Source organism: Diaphorina citri, unplaced genomic scaffold, assembly GCF_000475195.1.
Source record: "Diaphorina citri unplaced genomic scaffold, Diaci psyllid genome assembly version 1.1 scaffold123, whole genome shotgun sequence".
Taxonomy (NCBI): Eukaryota; Metazoa; Arthropoda; class Insecta; order Hemiptera; family Psyllidae; genus Diaphorina; species Diaphorina citri.
In genome coordinates, this window is record NW_007377560.1 from 338,745 (window position 1) to 359,845 (window position 21,101).

At 34.3% G+C, this 21,101-nt stretch overlaps 2 protein-coding genes across 4 annotated transcripts in view; one reads left to right on the plus strand and one right to left on the minus strand.

The window, feature by feature from the left end:
* Nucleotides 1-6,543, minus strand: part of LOC113465539 (putative uncharacterized protein DDB_G0291812) — a 23,381-nt gene extending 16,838 nt beyond the window's left edge. For 2 of the 3 annotated variants that reach the window (XM_026820134.1, XM_026820136.1), the window contains exon 1: nucleotides 5,890-6,543. Coding sequence is in view for 1 of the 3 variants with exons in the window: in XM_026820135.1 (XP_026675936.1) it covers nucleotides 5,499-5,587 (89 nt within the window). In the remaining 2 variants the exon portion in view is untranslated. Of the gene's footprint in view, nucleotides 1-5,498 lie in introns of all 3 variants that reach the window. The other variant, XM_026820135.1, reaches the window with a different exon arrangement.
* On the plus strand, nucleotides 6,532-7,649 carry LOC113465534. Its single transcript, XM_026820119.1, has 3 exons — nucleotides 6,532-6,765; nucleotides 6,848-6,935; nucleotides 7,043-7,649. Exons 1-3 carry the CDS (start codon nucleotides 6,532-6,534, stop codon nucleotides 7,543-7,545), a joined length of 825 nt encoding a protein of 274 aa, XP_026675920.1. The 3' UTR covers nucleotides 7,546-7,649.
* Nucleotides 7,650-21,101: the final 13,452 nt, after the last annotated feature.

A 21,101-nucleotide genomic window follows, 5' to 3' on the forward strand; every position in this document is an offset into this window, starting at 1 on the left:
GTACATAACATATTTAGTTGATTTTTTAGAGAATCCATGTAAGTTTATTTATTTTTCCGACTAATATTTTGATTGTGCATAAAGTAGTACAAATCTCTACATATTTGTGATTAAATATCTTCTCCTTCTAATATTTATTTTATAAAAAATTATAGTCGTTAATTAGCGTTTATTTTCCTTTAATTTTTTAGAAGATAATTTTTTTTTCATTTTCATTGAAAAAAAATAATAATTAATTGTCTTTACCAGTATTTCTTGCTTCTTTTAACATTCCTTCATCATAAAATATCATACTGGAATTTTCATTCCTATTTTTGCCTTTTTTTTAGTTGATAGATAAATTTCAGTCGAGTTTTCAACTACTCTTTTTGCAAGAAAAAAAAAAATCGAGGAAAGTTGATTTTTTTTTTTTTATTTATTAAAGAAGTAATTTATGTCCATTTTAAAATTAGAACCAGCTAGAAAATTATTTCAAAGAAATATTTTCAAGAAAAAAAAATCAGAAAAGGCTATTTGATTAGATGGATGGAAATCCAAACTGCCTCGAATAAACCGATTTTTTCACAATTTCGTAATTTGGATTTTTATTTTCTTTCTCAGTATAGTTTATTATTATTATTATTTACAAATATATTTTTGTAATAAACAAGTGCAATAAGGAATAACAGGATTTATTTTTTCTTAATTAAGAATATTTTATTTATTAAAATTTGTACATTTTTTTCTATAAAATATCTAAATAAAGTAGATTGAAAATAAGAACTCTTTATTAACAAACAAAACAGAGTTGCTTTTATGTCTGTTTTTTGTAATTTTCTTTTAGAAGAGTCTTTTTTTTACAATTTTGTTGTTCTATTACTTTTATTTCCTTCTTTGAAAACATAAGCAAAATATTCTTCAAGAGTACGCTATGCTATCTAACTTCTAAACTCTAAAGCAACAAAATTACAAAAATAATAAAGTAAATAGAAAACGATATGTACCTAATCTGGCAATTTGCTAATTCACCTAAGACGTCAATTTTTTTCCCCCCCCTTTAAAGCCCTTTACTTCTACGGACAGTAAGTCGTTTGCGAGTAAAAAGAACAAATTTTTGCTTTGTACCATAGAAAATTTCTATATTACCAAGCAAAAATTGCTAGATGATATGCCATATCGTGTAATCCTACATTAATAAGAATAACCCATTACTTCTTTATTCCCTAGCTCTACCTTGAAACTGTCCGATTTGTTTTCCAGACTACAATCTGCTGAAGGAGATCCATTTCAATCCTAGCACTCAGCTCCTTATCAATGCTGTCACGCTAGAGAGAGAACTCCTCAAAGCCAACATGAGCAGTCGATTTTATACATGCCCCAAGTGTAAAAACAATTTCCGTAGCAAGGGCTGGCTCCGGAGGCATTTCATGTTGAACTGTTTTAAACACAAATAAATCGATCAAACAAGAAAATTGACATGAAAAAAGAAATGGTTTTATTAATGTCCATTGTCATCCACAATAAATGGATAGATATAAGTTAATTGGCCCAAACTCATACATATAAAGAAAGATCTTGTTTGAATAAAACCCATGTTGAAACTATCTTTATTACAAAAATTCTACGAATTGTATATTCGAAATGCATTACAGCGAATAGTTTTCACTGATTCACTGTTATTTGTTTTCATAATTCGATCCTCACTATTGTCGATTCTCATCCTCACTAAATATTCGACCCTCACTAAATACTCAATTGATCGATCGATATTATTTGTACATCACTAAATTGCATCTCACTGATGTTATCTACCTGTTACAATCATTTGAAACAGCATATTTACTGTGTAATACTTACAATTCCTTACAAACAGCTAATCAATGTTTTCAGTATTTTCTACAACAATACTTTCCATTTAGTCAATGTAGTTTTTGTTGCCGTTTCTCTCTAACCAGAGTGATTTCATGTTTTATTTTGACCTAACCAAAGAGTTGTTTTTGAAATGTTTTTTTAACAAATAATACTCCCCATGTTTGCAACGGATTTACCTGTGTTGATTTCTTTGCTTTCTTGAATCTATGTATTTGTCTTAGTTTGTTTTAGTTTTGAATTAACATCCGCGTCCCACATGTCAGCAGTGTAAGCAAAGCAGAAAAATAGGCTTGGACACTGTCTAAGTTACGAGTAGACAGGTATAGTTTTTCAAAGAAAAATTAGTCCCTTGAAATTTGTGGGTTTTTTTTTCGACATTTAGAGTGTGAAACTATTTCCTATAATGAATACCACACATTCCTAAAAAAAAATGGTCACTTTTTCTATCAACAATTTTTTATTGTTCAAGGAGGAGAATACTTATCCAATAGCCATGGTACTTTACTAATTTAGAAATCTACAACTCCCTCCTCCCTCAATAATTCAAAATATTGAAAAAAGATTTAGAAGACTTTAGAACTGTCCATTTGAGGTTGTTAAAATATCAGAGGAAAAGATGTTCGTTTTATATTGAAGCCCTCATCCACAACCTAATATTCATTTTATTATACCAACTGAAATTTGGTTGGTCCTGGAACACTGCCCTGCGCTCAGCTCAACGTTTTCCGAGGCACTCCTGTGTGTGTGTTCCCAAATGATTATGCCAATACCCCTATGTTTACAGACGATCACCGGAAGTACTTTCCATCCTACCTCACTCCCCCCGGCCACGAAGACCCCAACGAGGGATCTCCCGAGCATCTATCCCGCAAGACGTCCAAACACACCAAGAAACTTCTCAAGTATAAGCTCTACTTTGATGCCCTGCACAATATGAACGGAACCACAACGCCAGCAACGAACAACAACTTGAACTTCCAATGCCCGAACTGTTTCGTAAAGTCCTACAAGTATATCTCAGCACTGAGGCGACATCTGACATACGAGTGTGGGAAGGAGGAGCGGGAGTTCATTTGTATGTTGTGTCTCAAACAGTACAAACGGCGCGACCACTTGCAGTGCCATATTAAGCTGAAGCATCACTACGATATGGTTAGCCAAAACAAGGTGTGGCAGGATTTCGTTAAGCATTGAGTGAAATGTGAACCTGGTCAAGCAGAGTTGTATTCGATTATAAAAGTCAGTCAAACATGGCTGAACCGATGAGAGATTTCGCTGTGTTTACACGTCCAAAGTGGAATCTCATTGGTTCAGGCATGTTTTGTTTCACATAATCGAATACGATACCGTATTGGATTATGTGACTTTTCTTTATAGTCAACATGGCTGAACCAATGACATTCCGCTTTAAACGTCCACACTTGCTCCACAAAGCCGAATCTCGCAGTCTCATTGGTTAAGCCATGTTGACTATAAAAAAGGTCACATAATCGCATTGGCACAGCTTCATTGGCATTGTTCAGTAGTATGGAGTGAGTACCAAGTCTGTTGGTAAAACGTTAAGGCCTGTCTCAAATTGGAAACGTAGACACGCGGCTTTTTCGCCTGCAAAATGAGCTACTACTGAGGCAACTTGAACATTGTTAACCGCTAGGAAGGTTCGGAGACCGTTCGGACACATGATTTGAGCAATTCTCACTACATGACTTGGTTTTCACTCCTGAGAATTGCATTTAAAGACAGTTTTGCCCTGGATCCAAATGCAAAATTATCTTTGTTTTGCCTTCAAAATCTTTTTTCCCACTCCCCTAGTCAACTGTTGATTTTGAAAATTCTACGAATATAATATTAGCAATCCAAATGATTCTTTCTCCTGGATCCAAATGCAAAATTATCTTTGTTTTGCCTTCAAAATCTTTTTTCCCACTCCCCTAGTCAACTGTTGATTTTGAAAATTCTACTAATATAATATTAGCAATCCAAATGATTCTTTCTTCACACTCGTATGTCAGATGTCGCCTCAGTGCTGAGATATACTTGTAGGACTTTACGAAACAGTTCGGGCATTGGAAGTTCAAGTTGTTACGATCGATCAATTGAGTATTTAGTGAGGGTCGAATATTTAGTGAGGATGAGAATCGACAATAGTGAGGATCGAATTATGAAAACAAATTTTAATTACAGTGAATCAGTGAAAACTATTCGCTGTAATGCATTTCCAATATACAATTCGTAGAATTTTTGTAATAAAGATAGTTTCAACATGGGTTTTATTCAAACAAGATCTTTCTTTATATGTATGAGTTTGGGCCAATTAACTTATATCTATCCATTTATTGTGGATGACAATGGACATTAATAAAACCATTTCTTTTTTCATGTCAATTTTCTTGTTTGATCGATTTATTTGTGTTTAAAACAGTTCAACATGAAATGCCTCCGGAGCCAGCCCTTGCTACGGAAATTGTTTTTACACTTGGGGCATGTATAAAATCGACTGCTCATGTTGGCTTTGAGGAGTTCTCTCTCTAGCGTGACAGCATTGATAAGGAGCTGAGTGCTAGGATTGAAATGGATCTCCTTCAGCAGATTGTAGTCTGGAAAACAAATCGGACAGTTTCAAGGTAGAGCTAGGGAATAAAGAAGTAATGGGTTATTCTTATTAATGTAGGATTACACGATATGGCATATCATCTAGCAATTTTTGCTTGGTAATATAGAAATTTTCTATGGTACAAAGCAAAAATTTGTTCTTTTTACTCGCAAACGACTTACTGTCCGTAGAAGTAAAGGGCTTTAAAGGGGGGGGAAAAAAATTGACGTCTTAGGTGAATTAGCAAATTGCCAGATTAGGTACATATCGTTTTCTATTTACTTTATTATTTTTGTAATTTTGTTGCTTTAGAGTTTAGAAGTTAGATAGCATAGCGTACTCTTGAAGAATATTTTGCTTATGTTTTCAAAGAAGGAAATAAAAGTAATAGAACAACAAAATTGTAAAAAAAAGACTCTTCTAAAAGAAAATTACAAAAAACAGACATAAAAGCAACTCTGTTTTGTTTGTTAATAAAGAGTTCTTATTTTCAATCTACTTTATTTAGATATTTTATAGAAAAAAATGTACAAATTTTAATAAATAAAATATTCTTAATTAAGAAAAAATAAATCCTGTTATTCCTTATTGCACTTGTTTATTACAAAAATATATTTGTAAATAATAATAATAATAAACTATACTGAGAAAGAAAATAAAAATCCAAATTACGAAATTGTGAAAAAATCGGTCTCTTTGGTTAGGTCAAAATAAAACATGAAATCACTCTGGTTAGAGAGAAACGGCAACAAAAACTACATTGACTAAATGGAAAGTATTTTTGTAGAAAATACTGAAAACATTGGTTAGCTGTTTGTAAGGAATTGTAAGTATTACACAGTAAATATGCTGTTTCAAATGATTGTAACAGGTAGATAACATCAGTGAGATGCAATTTAGTGATGTACAAATAATATCGATCGATCAATTGAGTATTTAGTGAGGGTCGAATATTTAGTGAGGATGAGAATCGACAATAGTGAGGATCGAATTATGAAAACAAATAACAGTGAATCAGTGAAAACTATTCGCTGTAATGCATTTCGGTTTTGATGTGGAACTGTTGGATGGATTGAGGTTGGGTTGCAGATGAGGTTGTCCTTGCATGGAAGCTGCTGCTAACTGTCTCCGATAATGATTCATCTGATTTGAATGCTGAAGATTTCGGTAGAATTGCTCAAATTTTGCTGTGAAAAATAATCAAGAATTTTTTAAAGGATATAACACATGCGAATAACATAACTAGTTCTAGTGTATCTCTTTCAATGTTACCCATTTTGTCAATGTTAATTGATAAACACATAGCTTCCAAATGAAGCAAATACGTGCTAGCGCGAATTGTTATAAAATTATTTCATTTCATATAAAAATGAAGACGAATATTGTGACAAGTTCATTCCCAAACGGAACAGATGCTTTGATCCCAAACGGAAGCACTTACAAACCTACGAACCAATCAATGAAGTATTTACAAAAATACATGAAATGAACTGTTCAAATTCAAAGTGTAAATTCTTACCTGAAGCTTTAGGATTTTGGTTATGTTGAATAAAACGACCCAGGACATTCCAATAAGCTATAAATGCACAGAGTTCCTTCCACCAGAGAGAGATTTATGTTAACGGGAAAAAAGAGAGTTGGTTGTAGCTTTGAAAAAGTCCCCCATAAACCGATAGAAGAAGAATTGAGCGAAAACGAAATTCAAAGAATTTGAAACACAACCGGAGACCACTCTTCCAAAGTTAAAACACTCAACAGTTCATTACTAAGAACCAAGTGTCTATCTTTGATTATATTTTTATTCTAATTATTTAATGCGCAAGTATTAATTTTCAAAAAAGTCAACTCAATAAAAATGAACTTTTGGAAAAGTGGTCTTAATATTTGAATGCATAATAGCTTTGTTAGTAGAAGCACATAGAGTATGACTGTACATTGAAACATGAAATCATGATAATATTATACAGATCGAGATGGCCTATTAAACAATTAATGAGCATTTTGAGCATTTTCTGAAATTTTGTACAAATGTTGTAACTTACACAGTTGAATGTTGACGGTAATTCTAAATGAGTTAAACGCCAAAAATGCAAAATTTTGCAATACAAACAGAGAACAATAAGATAACACAAAGCCAGTCAGAAGTTCTATCCAAGCTACTGTCAGCACAATCCAGTCCTGTACAACTGAGCTTACCACATCAGTTTGCAACACCAATGAACCCCAGACAATATGATGCTAACAAATCTCAGAATTCCAGTATGGGTGAATGTATTGGCGATTTCAATAGTGGAGGCCAAGCAAGTAGTAAACATGTAGATTTCATTAACTTGGAAGAAAATAGCCATGACACAGATGAGCGATTTCAATAGTGGAGGCCAAGCAAGTAGTAAACATGTAGATTTCATTAACTTGGAAGAAAATAGCCATGACACAGATGAAGATGATGAGTTAGTAGAAGGTCTTGAACCTTTTGTACATATCGACATCGATCCTTTTCATGACGTGGATACAAGTGGACCTGAAAGAGATGATGAACACAATGATCCCAACTCATCTGAAACAGTTTCTAGTTTGAATATCTCAGAAGAAAAACACATCCTTTTCATAACGTGGATACAAGTGGACCTGAAAGAGATGATGAACACAATGATCCCAACTCGTCTAAAACAGTTTCTAGTTTGAATATCTCAGAAGAAAAACACACTGTAGTTAAAACAAATGAAAACGAAGACATCACCGAGTCAAACAGTGCATTGAAATCCATCTTGAATGCCAAAACTATAAACAAACTGGATGACTCTGAGCCCAAAACAAATGTAGAGAGAAAGACTGATACTCTTAAAGAAGAACCTTGTGAAGCGACTGATAAAATATCCAAAGAACAAACTGAAAAGACTGATGACAAAGTACGGGTAGAAAATAATGATAGCCCTCTGAACAAAATGTCCCATGTCGAACATAAAACGGACCCAGATGTTCAAATAAATAAAACTGAAATAACTGAAGAAAATGAACAGAATGAGATACTTCCTGAAGTTGATGAAACTTTGAATATTTCAAAAAACACATTGAAGGTTGATCTACAAGTAGCACAATAAAAATAATGGACTTTAATTGCCTTCACATCTAGACTTTGAAACTGATTTTGTCGACCTAGTGTTTGTCATGTAGACATTAGCAATATTTGCATTCATGAGGAAAACGATTTCGATCACTAGGTGGACAACACTAGGAAAAATAATCTTCACAAACTTTATGTATACTATTTGTACCTTGCATTTATCTTTTGACTTTAGAAGGTTGTATTTTTTTAGTATATTTATTTAAATACATAGTTTTCTCTAGAAAATTAAGTTATTTATTACGATATTTTATTTAGACTAAAGGCTGTTGAGTATAGAGGCTGCTAGTCTGTGCGTTAAGGGTTCAAATTCCGTCCAGGTCATTGGTATCTTTGAAATCCGTGTTGGATCTTGCTATAATGCGTGAATAGAACGAACTTCGAAGGTTCAATTAAGTTTTGTGTATGTTTATGTTTAAATAGATCTTCGTAATAAAACGACTATTTTTTTTGCAAAAAAATTTTTTTTTTTTTTTTTTTTTTTTTTTTTTACACTATTGGATAAGGTTAATGAGTAATGAGATAGGTACATAACATATTTAGTTGATTTTTTAGAGAATCCATGTAAGTTTATTTATTTTTCCGACTAATATTTTGATTGTGCATAAAGTAGTACAAATCTCTACATATTTGTGATTAAATATCTTCTCCTTCTAATATTTATTTTATAAAAAATTATAGTCGTTAATTAGCGTTTATTTTCCTTTAATTTTTTAGAAGATAATTTTTTTTTCATTTTCATTGAAAAAAAATAATAATTAATTGTCTTTACCAGTATTTCTTGCTTCTTTTAACATTCCTTCATCATAAAATATCATACTGGAATTTTCATTCCTATTTTTGCCTTTTTTTTAGTTGATAGATAAATTCTTTCTCCATGGTACGATTATCTGTTGCCATTTTTCTGTCTGCTCTACAAATTTTCGTCTAGAAGAGAGATATGTCTCTCCCTTGTGGGTCTATTTAGTCCACAACGACTTTATTTGAATACTCAAAAACAATTTCCCAGTACATACTCGTAATTATGTAATTATAATTAAGTAAATTGTTTAATAGAATAGCTTTTTATCTATTTATTATTTTATACCAAAAATCTTTAATTTTTTATAGTTTTTGAAGTGCCTTATTTTTAGGTTGGTAATAATTTTGTTTTAAGGCCATATTTATGAACAAATTCTGGCTCTCTAGCTGCATTGAAGCTTTAATTCCAAACATCTGATTGGACAAAATTGGTTTCAGTTTAAACTTGAGGCGAGAATATTTGTTCTTGAAATGGGATGTTGGTTTTAGAGCCATGTACAATATGATCAAATTACATTATAATTATAATAACTTATAACCAAATATAAAACTAGTCTCATTAGGTTTATCTAATTATTATTATTTTGTTAAGACTTTTCCATGTATAAATAATAATTAAATATTAATCACGATAAGTTTTTTCACTCCAAAATATTTCCTTCTTGAAAGAAAAGAAAAAAAAACGCGAAAAGTTTTTGAATTATTTATAATTTTTCCAAAATAGTAAAGAGTTGAACTATTATTTATTTGTATTAGTAAAAATATTGTTATATTTGATATGTCTCTCATAGTTATAGATAAGATTGACTTTATATAAAAAAAAAAATCGCATATTTTCCGTTAAGATTTGTTTTATTTTAAATGACGTTTTTATTATACAGCAAAGTGCCAAAGTTTAAATTTTGTTTTATTTTGATTTTTATTTCTTTATAAATTATTTTATTAAGTTTAAGTAAGTTATGGATGTAAAAAAAAAACAATACATTGGTAGATCTATTTTTTTGTTTTTGTTTTCTCCTCTTTTTTTTTACAAGTGTGTTGGTTAGTTGTTTTAAATTGTACATTTTATTGTTTTTTGTCGTTTGTTTTATATTTTTGCATCACTACCGATTTTTCAAAACTCCTATTACATAGATCCATCAGGATGATATCTTTTCTTTTTGTATTCTTATTCCTTCTCTTGTCAACTATTTTCTTATTTCATTTTATCATTTTTCTTCTTTTTTTCTTTGTCAAGTGTGCCATAATTCACAAGAATGAACTTTTCCACTTGATCACATAATAGGAACACTGAAAATTTTAATTATTTCAACTCCTTTTTACTTTTCTTATATGATTTCTAACATTGCGTCTAGGTAGTGTTGCAAAAAAAGTTATACATAGTTTTTTCCCCATATTAACCTCCGTCATTTTTTCCCCTTTCCTAACCCATGACAGTACTAGCCAGAGTATTTTATTTGTTCGAAAAAATTCTAATAAAAAATTTAGTCAAACCTTTTTTTAATACTCGTGAATACCAATGTTGTACCTATTTCTTTTTTAATGATAAATAGGGGAAGGGTAATTGCAGAGAACGTTTGTGCTAGCTTTGAGTTGCTACTCTTATTTAAGAAGAAGAAAAGTATTGTCTTGTACAAAGCTCAATGTGATTTCTCAGTTTCTTTAGCTTTAAGATAGCATTTGTTGTAAAGAAATGTGTCTCAGTTTGGCTAAAGAAATTGAGCAATCACAACAAAAAAAAGTCAATGATTTTAAAAAGGTTGTGAATTTGTGGACATTCCATACCACTCAGAAATAATGAAAAAGATCAAATTTATGTCTGTGAAATGTCATTTCTTCCCTCTTATTCACTTTTCGCCTGGTCTCTTATTTGCAGAACTAATCGTGCCCGTGCCCATCAGTACAGTGCTGGGCCCCAACATCTCCCTCATACCAACCGAATTGCTGAAGAAAAACATCAACTCTCTTGAATCAAAAATGTTTCCTCCACTATCAAAACTAACGCCCTCTGTGTCTTGTACTGAAGTTAAACCTTCAAATGTGTTAGATTTGAAAACTTCAAGCGCGGAACCGAGTAAATCGGACTCTTTATCTTATATTGAAAATTTAAGCAAAACTGGCGCAGTCATGTCTGCAGGAACAACGGGGGATAAGAAATCCGCAGTGTCCGGCTGTACAAGTTCTCTGTACGATAATGTAAACAAACTGTCCAACACTAGCACTTACGAGCCGAGGAAATACAAGTGTCCATGTAAGGATTTCCTGCAATCTGATTGGTTCCTTCATTTTGGGTTGATGACTCATTGCTGCCACATTGATCTGGATGAACTATAGTAATAATAATTATATTTGGCAGGTCTGGGATTATAAAATGGTGCAATATGATTGGACACATATGTACCTGCAGTCCGTTTTGAATTAATTTATTGACTCCTTTATCTCCTTTAATTATATTATTTATTATTGTTAAGTTTTGGCTAAGTTGTTGGTGATTAATGGATAATGGCAGACCCTCAATCTTTTTCCTTTTTTTTTACTCTCAATATTTTTCTTCAACTATTTATAGATCAGCCTAGATTTTATTATTTGGACTAGATTTTATTATTTTATTACTTTCTTTAGGTATCTATTAGACTCTCCAAAGATTTAATTTCCAGTATTTTTATCTAAGTATTCATTTCCCAAATTTTATTTATTGGCCTTGAGGTTTCACCTAGCTCTTGGACTGAAAGGTCCTTATCGGGAGGAAAAATTAGTATTTATTATTATTTATCAAATCCGCCCAAAATGCTTTTTGATTATCGGGCTGAGAGGGTAAATGTTATAGCTTTTGCTTTAGTCAGTATTACTTTCTATTATTTTTTATGTATTAGACCCCCTCCCAAGATTTCATGTATTTTTGTAAATACTTCATTGATTGGTTCGTAGGTTTGTAAGTGCTTCCGTTTGGGATCAAAGCATCTGTTCCGTTTGGGGAATGAACTTGTCACATTTTATTCGTCTTCATTTTTTATGAAATGAAATAATTTTATTACAATTCGCGCTGACTCGTATTTCCTTCATTTGGAAGCTGTTTGTTTATCAATTAACATTGACAAAATGGGTAACATTGGAAGAGATACACTAGAACTAGTTATGTTATTCGCATGTGTTATATCCTTTAAAAAAATCTTTGATTATTTTTCACAGCAAAATTTGAGCAATTCTACCGAAATCTTCAGCATACAAATCAGATGAATCATTATCGGAGACAGTTAGCAGCGAAAGATTTAGAAGACTTTAGAACTGTCCATTTGAGGTTGTTAAAATATCAGAGGAAAAGATGTTCGTTTTATATTGAAGCCCTCATCCTTAATTTACTAGACCAAACAAGGACCCTGGGCACAACCTAATATTCATTTTATCATACCAAATTATACCAACTGAAATTTGGTTGGTCCTGGAACACTGCCCTGCGCTCAGCTCAACGTTTTCCGAGGCACTCCTGTGTGTGTGTTCCCAAATGATTATGCCAATACCCCTATGTTTACAGACGATCACCGGAAGTACTTTCCATCCTACCTCACTCCCTTGGTTGGTCCTGGAACACTGCCCTGCGCTCAGCTCAACGTTTTCCGAGGCACTCCTGTGTGTGTGTTCCCAAATGATTATGCCAATATCCCTATGTTTACAGACGATCACCGGAAGTACTTTCCATCCTACCTCACTCCTCCCGGCCACGAAGACCCCAACGAGGGATCTCCCGAGCATCTATCCCGCAAGACGTCCAAACACACCAAGAAACTTCTCAAGTATAAGCTCTACTTTGATGCCCTGCACAATATGAACGGAACCACAACGCCAGCAACGAACAACAACTTGAACTTCCAATGCCCGAACTGTTTCGTAAAGTCCTACAAGTATATCTCAGCACTGAGGCGACATCTGACATACGAGTGTGGGAAGGAGGAGCGGGAGTTCATTTGTATGTTGTGTCTCAAACAGTACAAACGGCGCGACCACTTGCAGTGCCATATTAAGCTGAAGCATCACTACGATATGGTTAGCCAAAACAAGGTGTGGCAGGATTTCGTTAAGCATTGAGTGAAATGTGAACCTGGTCAAGCAGAGTTGTATTCGATTATAAAAGTCAGTCAAACATGGTACAAAAAAATATCAACATAAATATAGCACAAAACATACATTTGAATCCAACGCTACCTCCAAACAATCACCTCGGTAGGGATTTGGTCTAGGCCGATCACTGAAGTTGAGCGTGATTGGTATTCGTATGGGTATGGGTGATTGATTTTCTGTACAATCTGATGTTGCTGGCCCTCCTATCAAACCTGTTGAAAATTTCAACTTATTGTCATTTATTTTTCGATATTTACAACGTCCCATATTTGTTCGCCATAAAATCACTATATTTCTTTGCTATACAATCTCCACCCACCCCCCATATTTGTTTGCCTTACAACTCACTACAACTTTCCCGGTACGTTTTTCAGACGTCAACCTGTCCGCTCTCTACTTGAAATACTTCCAAGATTTGAACCAAGCCGCCAATCTCATGCGCCTCTCGTCCATTCAGCCGCCCAGCACCGATCTTCTCAACCTGATAACGAACAAACGCACCGCAAGTAGCGATCTGCTCAACCTGATTACGAACAAACGAACCGCAAGTAGTTCGGAAGACAAACCGGCCGGGGAAGATGTGTTCGCGTGTCCGAAGTGTTCGAAAACCTACTTGCGACAGTACACACTGAATGCGCACCTGCGCTATGAGTGCGGGAAGAGGCCCAAGTTCAAGTGCCCCCACTGTAATAAGAAGTGTCATCAGAAGTGTAACCTGAAGTCACATATTGCCCTGAAGCATGATCAGGTGACGCAGATTTGAGGGCGGAATCAATAGAATCCCGTATAACAACCTGTGAACTTCATATTTCATAGCTAATCTTGATTATCTCAAGATTTCTTGAATATGAGTGTACCTAATTTGTAATTGAACTTCATATTTCATAGCTAATCTTGATTATCTCAAGATTTCTTGAATATGAGTGTACCTAATTTGTAATCTCAAGTTTATAAAAAAGTACAAAGACGGGCTGTGAGCAATCATCACCTAATATTTGGGATAACATTGGTTTTATTTTCCTCTCTTCTGAAGATCGTTTCCGTCTTTTGGTGTGATAAACCTTGGGAAATCAAAGATGGTGCTAATTTGTAATCTCAAGTTTATAAAAAGTACAAAGACGGGCTGTGAGCAATCATCACCTAATATTTGGGATAACATTAGTTTTATTTTCCTCTCTTCTGAAGATCGTTTCCGTCTTTTGGTGTGATAAACCTTGGGAAATCAATGGTGCTCCATCGGAAATTTGTAATCTCAAGTTTATAAAAAGTACAAAGACGGGCTGTGAGCAATCATCACCTAATATTTGGGATAACATTAGTTTTATTTTCTTCTCTTCTGAAGATCGTTTCCGTCTTTTTGTGTGATAAACCTTGGGAAATCAAAGATGGTGCTCCATCGGATTCGTTTCTGTTTACAAAAGTTTCCCCGGAAGGAAAGTACACCTCTTCAAGAAGAAGAATTCTTCACTAGAAAACATCATCTAGCTGGGTAGTGGAAATTCGCTTGTAAACCATACCTTTCCTACCCTTGTTCCTTCATTTCTTTCCCTTTACAGATATGTACTTTGAAAACACCAATATAATTTCAGAGTCAATTAATTTGTTTGTTTTCTCGGGTTTGTTGTCATTTTATTCTTGTTGATATAGGCTTTGAACTTTTAGTCTTCGCGCGTTTTGATTTAAAAAAAAAAGAAGAAAAATAGAAAGTAAAAATTGTTACTAGTAAGTTTTGGGATCCTCTGAGGTATACTATTCACTTACTTACTACTAGAAAACTAGACTAGTATTTTGTTATCAGAAATTTCGCTAAAACTGAAAAGAAACTGATTAGTAACTCGAGTTATTTAACTCTTGGATTGTTTGGAATGTTGGTTTCTTTTTTCAAGTTCTTCTTAACTAAATTTAAACATTTTCTCTCTCCATACCTATATTATTTCCCTTTGGGTTATTTCTCTATATTTTTATAATTTCATGTCTCTCCTTTGACTCTTTGTTGAGTCTAGACTTTATGTTTTATTCTTTGCTCTCTTTTTTACTTTCTACGTCATTTATTTGATTGATTCTTCTCTATTTTACGACAACTCTTTATTAAATGTCCTATTAGAGGCGGATCTAAGAGTGTGGATTGTTACTTTCCATATCTCAATACTCTAGATTTTTTTAATCCTAATGCCTAAGAAGAAGTAGGTACTTAGGTACCTATCACCAAGTTATCCCATTTTCAACTCATCTTCAGAACCCTTGGATCCATCCGCCTTTACCTAACCCAATTAACTTTTACGCGCGCCACCCACACTCAGACCGTCTGAGACTCTCACCACCTGACAGACCTAGGTCGAAAGCTTTTCCCGCCCACACATACGTTCCGGCTGCCTGATAGACTGGGCGGTCTGCGTGTGAGTGGCCGGCCTTGCAGTTTTGAAAAATACTAACTGACGTACGTGTATACTAAACCTGAAACATTTCCTGAAAGGCATGGTGTTCTTTATAAGCAAAAATCGGTACCGACATCGACAGTCACGTAACAGGATTTCTCAAAAAAAAAAACATCGTTTTGGGGGGTAGTGCATAAATTTTTCGGGAAATACATGGCACCTAACTCTAGGCACCTTTGTAAAGTTGGTACCTATAACACAACACTATTCCTTTCAGGAATTTGGTCCTGAACTTCTCAGGATCAAGCCCCAGGATCGCGGTCCACCAAAAACTCATAACCCCATTCCTCACCCTCCTTCCCGTTATAATAATCTTCCCCCTCTCTACAATAATTCCCACAGGCATCCCCCCATTGCCGGCCAATCTGACCCCGGGCTCAAACGGCCTGGCCAACTTCTCTCCCTCGTTCCTCTGGCAACTGATCAGCACCCATCAGATCAACTACTGCCTCACCTGCGCGTACCCCCATAGCTTTTTGTTATATTTGCAGCAGGAGACTCCGGACCGAAGGCGATTTAGGGCCTTCCAGGTTAGGAATGGTTGGCTGACACGGTTAGGTCTCTCACACCCTCTTCGTACCCCCATAGCTTTTTGTTATATTTGCAGCAGGAGACTCCGGACCGAAGGCGATTTAGGGCCTTCCAGGTTAGGAATGGATGGCTGACACGGTTAGGTCTCTCACATGGTCCGACAGACTCAAGGCGAAACCTTTTTCCGCCACACACGCTTTTTCAGAAGAGAAGACGCATTTTCCGACTCTTTATTTTTCTTCCAATAACTCATCCACCCTGTCTGTACATAATTATTATTGACACCCTGTACATAATTATTATTGGTGAAGAAATAAAAGAACAATTAAATGATGATTATTGATTTACTTGGTTTTACGACCAAACTTTTAACCGGTTTATCAATAATTATAATTGTGGTGGTTCTCGTTGCTTCCTCTTTTGAAATCCATGATGGTAGGTAGCACACTCAACTTGAAGTTTCGGTAACTTGACCTAGTTTGGTGTGGTTTATCTTTCGTAAAAACAGGATATGTGATTATATGTACGTAGGTTCGTAAGTATAACAATAAATCACCAGAACCCAGAACCTAGTAATTTACGAAGGATGGAGTAGTTAGCATTTTAATATATATGTAAAAAAAAAAGTGACAGAAAACTAACACACAAACCAGTAGTTGGGTGGAGGAGCTCCTTCAAGAGAACCCTACCACTGTAAAGTTTGTATGATAAATTACAGCTGCCCAACTGTACATATTAAGTACGTGACTATGTGTTTACAGATCTTCTGGGGCAGTACAAGTCAACAAATTCTCCTTGGTCGTTTTCCATTGTGATTGATCTGTAATGAGAGAAATTTGGACCATTAGATAAGTTATTATTTTTCACTGGTTTTTGAGTTATACCTACTACTTAAAGCTGACTTAGTGGGTCCATCCCTAGACCATTCAAGATCCAAGTATGGAATATACAGATCAAGATCTTATGGCCCTTTACTTCACAAGGAGATGTTTTCCAAAAACTCCTGGAATAGGTAGGTAAGTACTGATAGCACAGAGATTAAAATCGGAGACGTTTTCTACTTGATCCGAGAGTAAATGTTATAGCTTTTGCTTTAGTCAGTATTACTTTCTATTATTTTTTATGTATTAGACCCCCTCCCAAGATTATTTATTTATTTATTTAAATCAGCCATGATTTTACTTATTTTCCTCGTCGGAAATCTATTTATTTATTGGACTCGTCCAAAATTATGTTTATATCCTGCCTCAAAACGTAAAATAATGGACTCGTCCAAGATTTACTCGAGATGTAGAATATTGGACTCGTCTTAGATTTTGTTTATCTTACTTATTTTCCTCGTCGGAAATCTATTTATTTATTGGACTCGTCCAAAATTATGTTTATATCCTGCCTCAAAACGTAAAATAATGGACCCGTCCAAGATTTACTCGAGATGTAGAATATTGGACTCGTCTTAGAATTTGTTTATCTCGCCTCAAAACATAAAATAATGGATTCGTCCAAGATTTACTCTAGACTCTAGATAGTAGAATATTCAATATTGGACCCGTCCAAGGTTGTATTTACAAAATCTGCTTCAAAAGATAATGGACTCGTCAAAAATTTACTCAAGATGGAGAATATTGGACTCGTCCAAGGTCGCACGGAAACTCAGGGAATCACGTGACTGTATGCCAAAATTCTAAGAACATGTTATTAGTTATTACTGTAAATTAAATATAGAGGAATTTTATATTATTTTTATAGTGATGTTGTTTGCTTTTTTTGGTTTTGAGGAATGGGATGGACTTTTCTAGGGCCACCTCCTGTCTCTAAAATCATGTGGTTGTCCGAGCAAGTTATTTCGACTCTGTAACCTCTTTGGAGTCTTTGGGCCTCGTGCTGCTAGCTGCTAGTCGGGCAAAAGGCTCGAGGGTTCGATTCCCTGATTTTGATCAAAGTTTTGTTTCATATTTTTTTTCTTTTTTTTTTAATCAGATATTACCTACCTAGTTATATCTTTATCCTTAACTTTATTTATCCCAATAGTATATTTGAGCAATACCTACCACAGGATAGGAAAGTATTGTTAAAGTTTTAATGGAATGATATTTGAAAAATGCATCATTGCATTAATCACTTCTGGTTATGACGTTTTTTTTATGTCTGAACTTATTGAACGTTTAGTTTTGGAACTTGGTTCGCTGGATTGGAGGCCTCATTTTTTTTTTTTTTTTTTTTTTTTTTTTAAATCAGCCTAGTTATATCTTTATCCTTAACTTTATTTATCCCAATAGTATATTTGAGCAATACCTACCACAGGATAGGAAATTATTGTTAAAGTTTTAATGGAATGATATTTGAAAAATGCATCATTGCATTAATCACTTCTGGTTATGACGTTTTTTTTTTTATGCCTGAACTTATTGAATGTTTAGTTTCGGAACTTGGTTCGCTGTAAAATTTAAGCAAAACTGGCGCAGTCATGTCTGCAGGAACAACGGGGGATAAGAAATCCGCAGTGTCCGGCTGTACAAGTTCTCTGTACGATAGTGTAAACAAACTGTCCAACACTAGCACTTACGAGCCGAGGAAATACAAGTGTCCTGGTTCGCTGGATTGGAGGCCTCTTGTTCCCAGTGGGCCTCGTTTCACCACAGTTTACAGGTGTAGTCGAAATTTTGCATCCTTTAGAATTCTTCAAAGTACTCTTGTGTATCTTCTTTCTTGAAATACGGCCCACGTCAATCGAGGTATGTATCTGGTAGTGAAAGGAATTTTTATCTAAATTTCTATGATCATGCTTCTTTTCGTACATTTTTTCCCTTTACTATTTGAGGGGCGATTTGGAAAAGGGGCGAAAGTCGATTTTCACCCTTTTTCCGAATCGCCCCTCATTTAATTTATCGTATCTGATTGTGTCCGTACTGTCAGAAGATTGGACAGAAACAGTTCCTACGGGAACATATTATTCAGGAACATTTGATGTAGAGAGAACTCTGGACGGTAAATAGCTAGGGATTCCGATACGGATTATCCGGCCCGAAGGACCAAAGATTGAATTTTAGTGCAATGCTTTCTGCTACGAGTAAAAGACAACTTTTTTGCTGATAGAGTATTATTGGTATATTATTTATGAAATGTTCAATTGTGAAAGGAATTTTTATCTAAATTTCTATGATCATGCTTCTTTTCGTACATTTTTTCCCTTTACTATTTGAGGGGCGATTTGGAAAAGAGGCGAAAGTCGATTTTCACCCTTTTTCCGAATCGCCCCTCATTTAATTTATCGTATCTGACTTGTGGAGTGGCTAGTAACAACCAAAAGTTAGCACTTGATGAGTCCATTCATTCATGAAAATCTTGACCCAGAAAAATCGATTATTTTTTACAGTCATGGTCATAGAATTTAGAAAGGAAATATTCCTTTTACTGTCTATTATTTATTTCCTCTTTTCGTGTCTTTTTATTTACTATTTTCATGTCTTTTTATTTACTATTTTCATGTCTTTTTGTTTACTATTTTTATGTCTTTTTGTTTACTACATGGTCATAGAATTTAGAAAGGAAATATTCCTTTTACTGTCTATTATTTATTTCCTCTTTTCGTGTCTTTTTATTTACTATTTTCATATCTTTTCGTTTACTATTTTCATGTCTTTTTATTTACTATTTTCATGTCTTTTTATTTACTATTTTCATGTCTTTTTATTTACTATTTTCATGTCTTTTTATTTACTATTTTCATATCTTTTCGTTCACTATTTTCATGTCTTTTTGTTCACTATTTTCATGTCTTTTTATTTACTATTTTCATGTCTTTTTATTTCCTCTTTTCATGTCTTTTTATTTCCTCTTTTCATGTCTTTTTATTTACTATTTTTACTTACTGTTTCCTATCCTAATTTGTTACTCTTTTCTTTATCAATTTTATCTTTTTCGATCTCATTTTATTTTTCTTTGGAATGTTGGTTTCTTTTTTCAAGTTCTTCTTAACTAAATTTAAACATTTACTTACTTACTACTAGAAAACTAGACTAGTATTTTGTTATCAGAAATTTCGCTAAAACTGAAAAGAAACTGATTAGTAACTCGAGTTATTTAACTCTTGGATTGAGCAATCTGATTGGTTGATTCAAGAACAGTGCCTACAGTTAAATTTAAACCATTTTCAAAGCCACTCTTTAAATTGCCTATTAACACTCAACAGATGTCTAAACTCTAATGTCATTTATTTATTTTAAACTGTCATCGCTTCCCAACCTGTGACCTCATGCCTCATTTCGCCCTCGGTTTTACATTCCAGGCTTTCTGTGCGGTTTCGATCAGCTGCTAGCGCCATTAGCTCCGCGCTCCTACCGGCGAAACTCGCAACTAAACGGCTCCTTCATTTGTCCCAAGTGTTCCAACCGGTATGTGTACAAACACAATCTGAAGCAGCACTTGAAATTCGAGTGCGGAGTAGAGCCTCAGTTTAAGTGCCCCTATTGCGACAAGCGATGCAAGCTGAAAGGAAATTTGATGTCTCATATTGCGCTCAAGCATACGTGATGAGGTTGAGAGAGGGATTTTTGGAACGAGTGTCTTATAGAATCTCACCGTCGTATGTATGAAATCTAAAGATAAACTTAAGTTTAACTTAAGACGAACAATGTCGAGTGCGGAGTAGAGCCTCAGTTTAAGTGCCCCTATTGCGACAAGCGATGCAAGCTGAAAGGAAATTTGATGTCTCATATTGCGCTTAAGCATACGTGATGAGGTTGAGAGAGGGATTTTTGGAACGAGTGTCTTGGAGAATCCTAAATTTATAGAATCTCACTCTTAAAGAACCGTACAGACCCCTAAACGGGTGGTAACGGGCTCTTACTGAGTCCACAGATTGAATACTCATACCAGCGAGTTTTTGCAACCAAAATTAGCGTCCCGTTAACCAAACTCTTTAACGTCATTTGACGAAAAACTCTTTAACGTTATTTTGGTCAACTTACGTCCTATGTTTCAATTATCGTCGCCTAAGTTAGCAGTGCAAAAACCATTATACTCTAACGAGTCTAAGGAATCTAAGGCAATAACTTTCGAAATCTGAGATGATTTCTGAAAGCTACTAATAAGTTTGTATCTGAAATATGAACCTGTGATGATTTGGATGTCCGTCCCCATTGGAAGGTTGAATCTAGTATAGTATTTGATATTTACATATATACTTTAAGGTTAGATGTGCTGTGGGTCTATTTATGAAATAAGGTTACATGTGCTGTGGGGTTCCATATGATGAGATTAGGTAAAGATTTGAGTCTATTTCTGAAAGGACTTGGTGAAAATTTCTCGACTTTTCGTTTTGTTGGACTGATTTTATTATTAGGTAAGACTGATTGTAAAAAAGTTCAGAACTTTTCATTTTGACAGTTTTGAGACTGATTTTAAAAAGGGAAATTTCTGAACTTTTTATTTTATTAGACTGATTTTTAGTGTAAGACCGATTGTAAAAAGTTCAGAACTTTGCACAATGTTAGGCTGATTTTAAATAGGTAGGTAAGGGTAACACTGATTGTAAAAAAGTTCAGAAACTTTCATATTATGTGGTTAATTTTTGAGACTGATTTTAACTATGTAGATTTACTGATTTTATGGAAAATTCTGAACTTTTCATTTTGTTGGACTGATTTTA

What these genes read in the sequence shown, in the direction of transcription:
- LOC113465534 (XM_026820119.1), top strand. Translation starts at nt 6,532, where the DNA reads ATGCAAAATTTTGCAATACAAACAGAGAACAATAAGATAACACAAAGC. An exon ending in CAAGTAGTAAACATGTAGAT is followed by an intron (nt 6,766 to 6,847) that starts TTCATTAACTTG and finishes AAACATGTAGAT; the next exon opens with TTCATTAACTTGGAAGAAAA. An exon ending in TTTTGTACATATCGACATCG is followed by an intron (nt 6,936 to 7,042) that starts ATCCTTTTCATG and finishes GAAGAAAAACAC; the next exon opens with ATCCTTTTCATAACGTGGAT.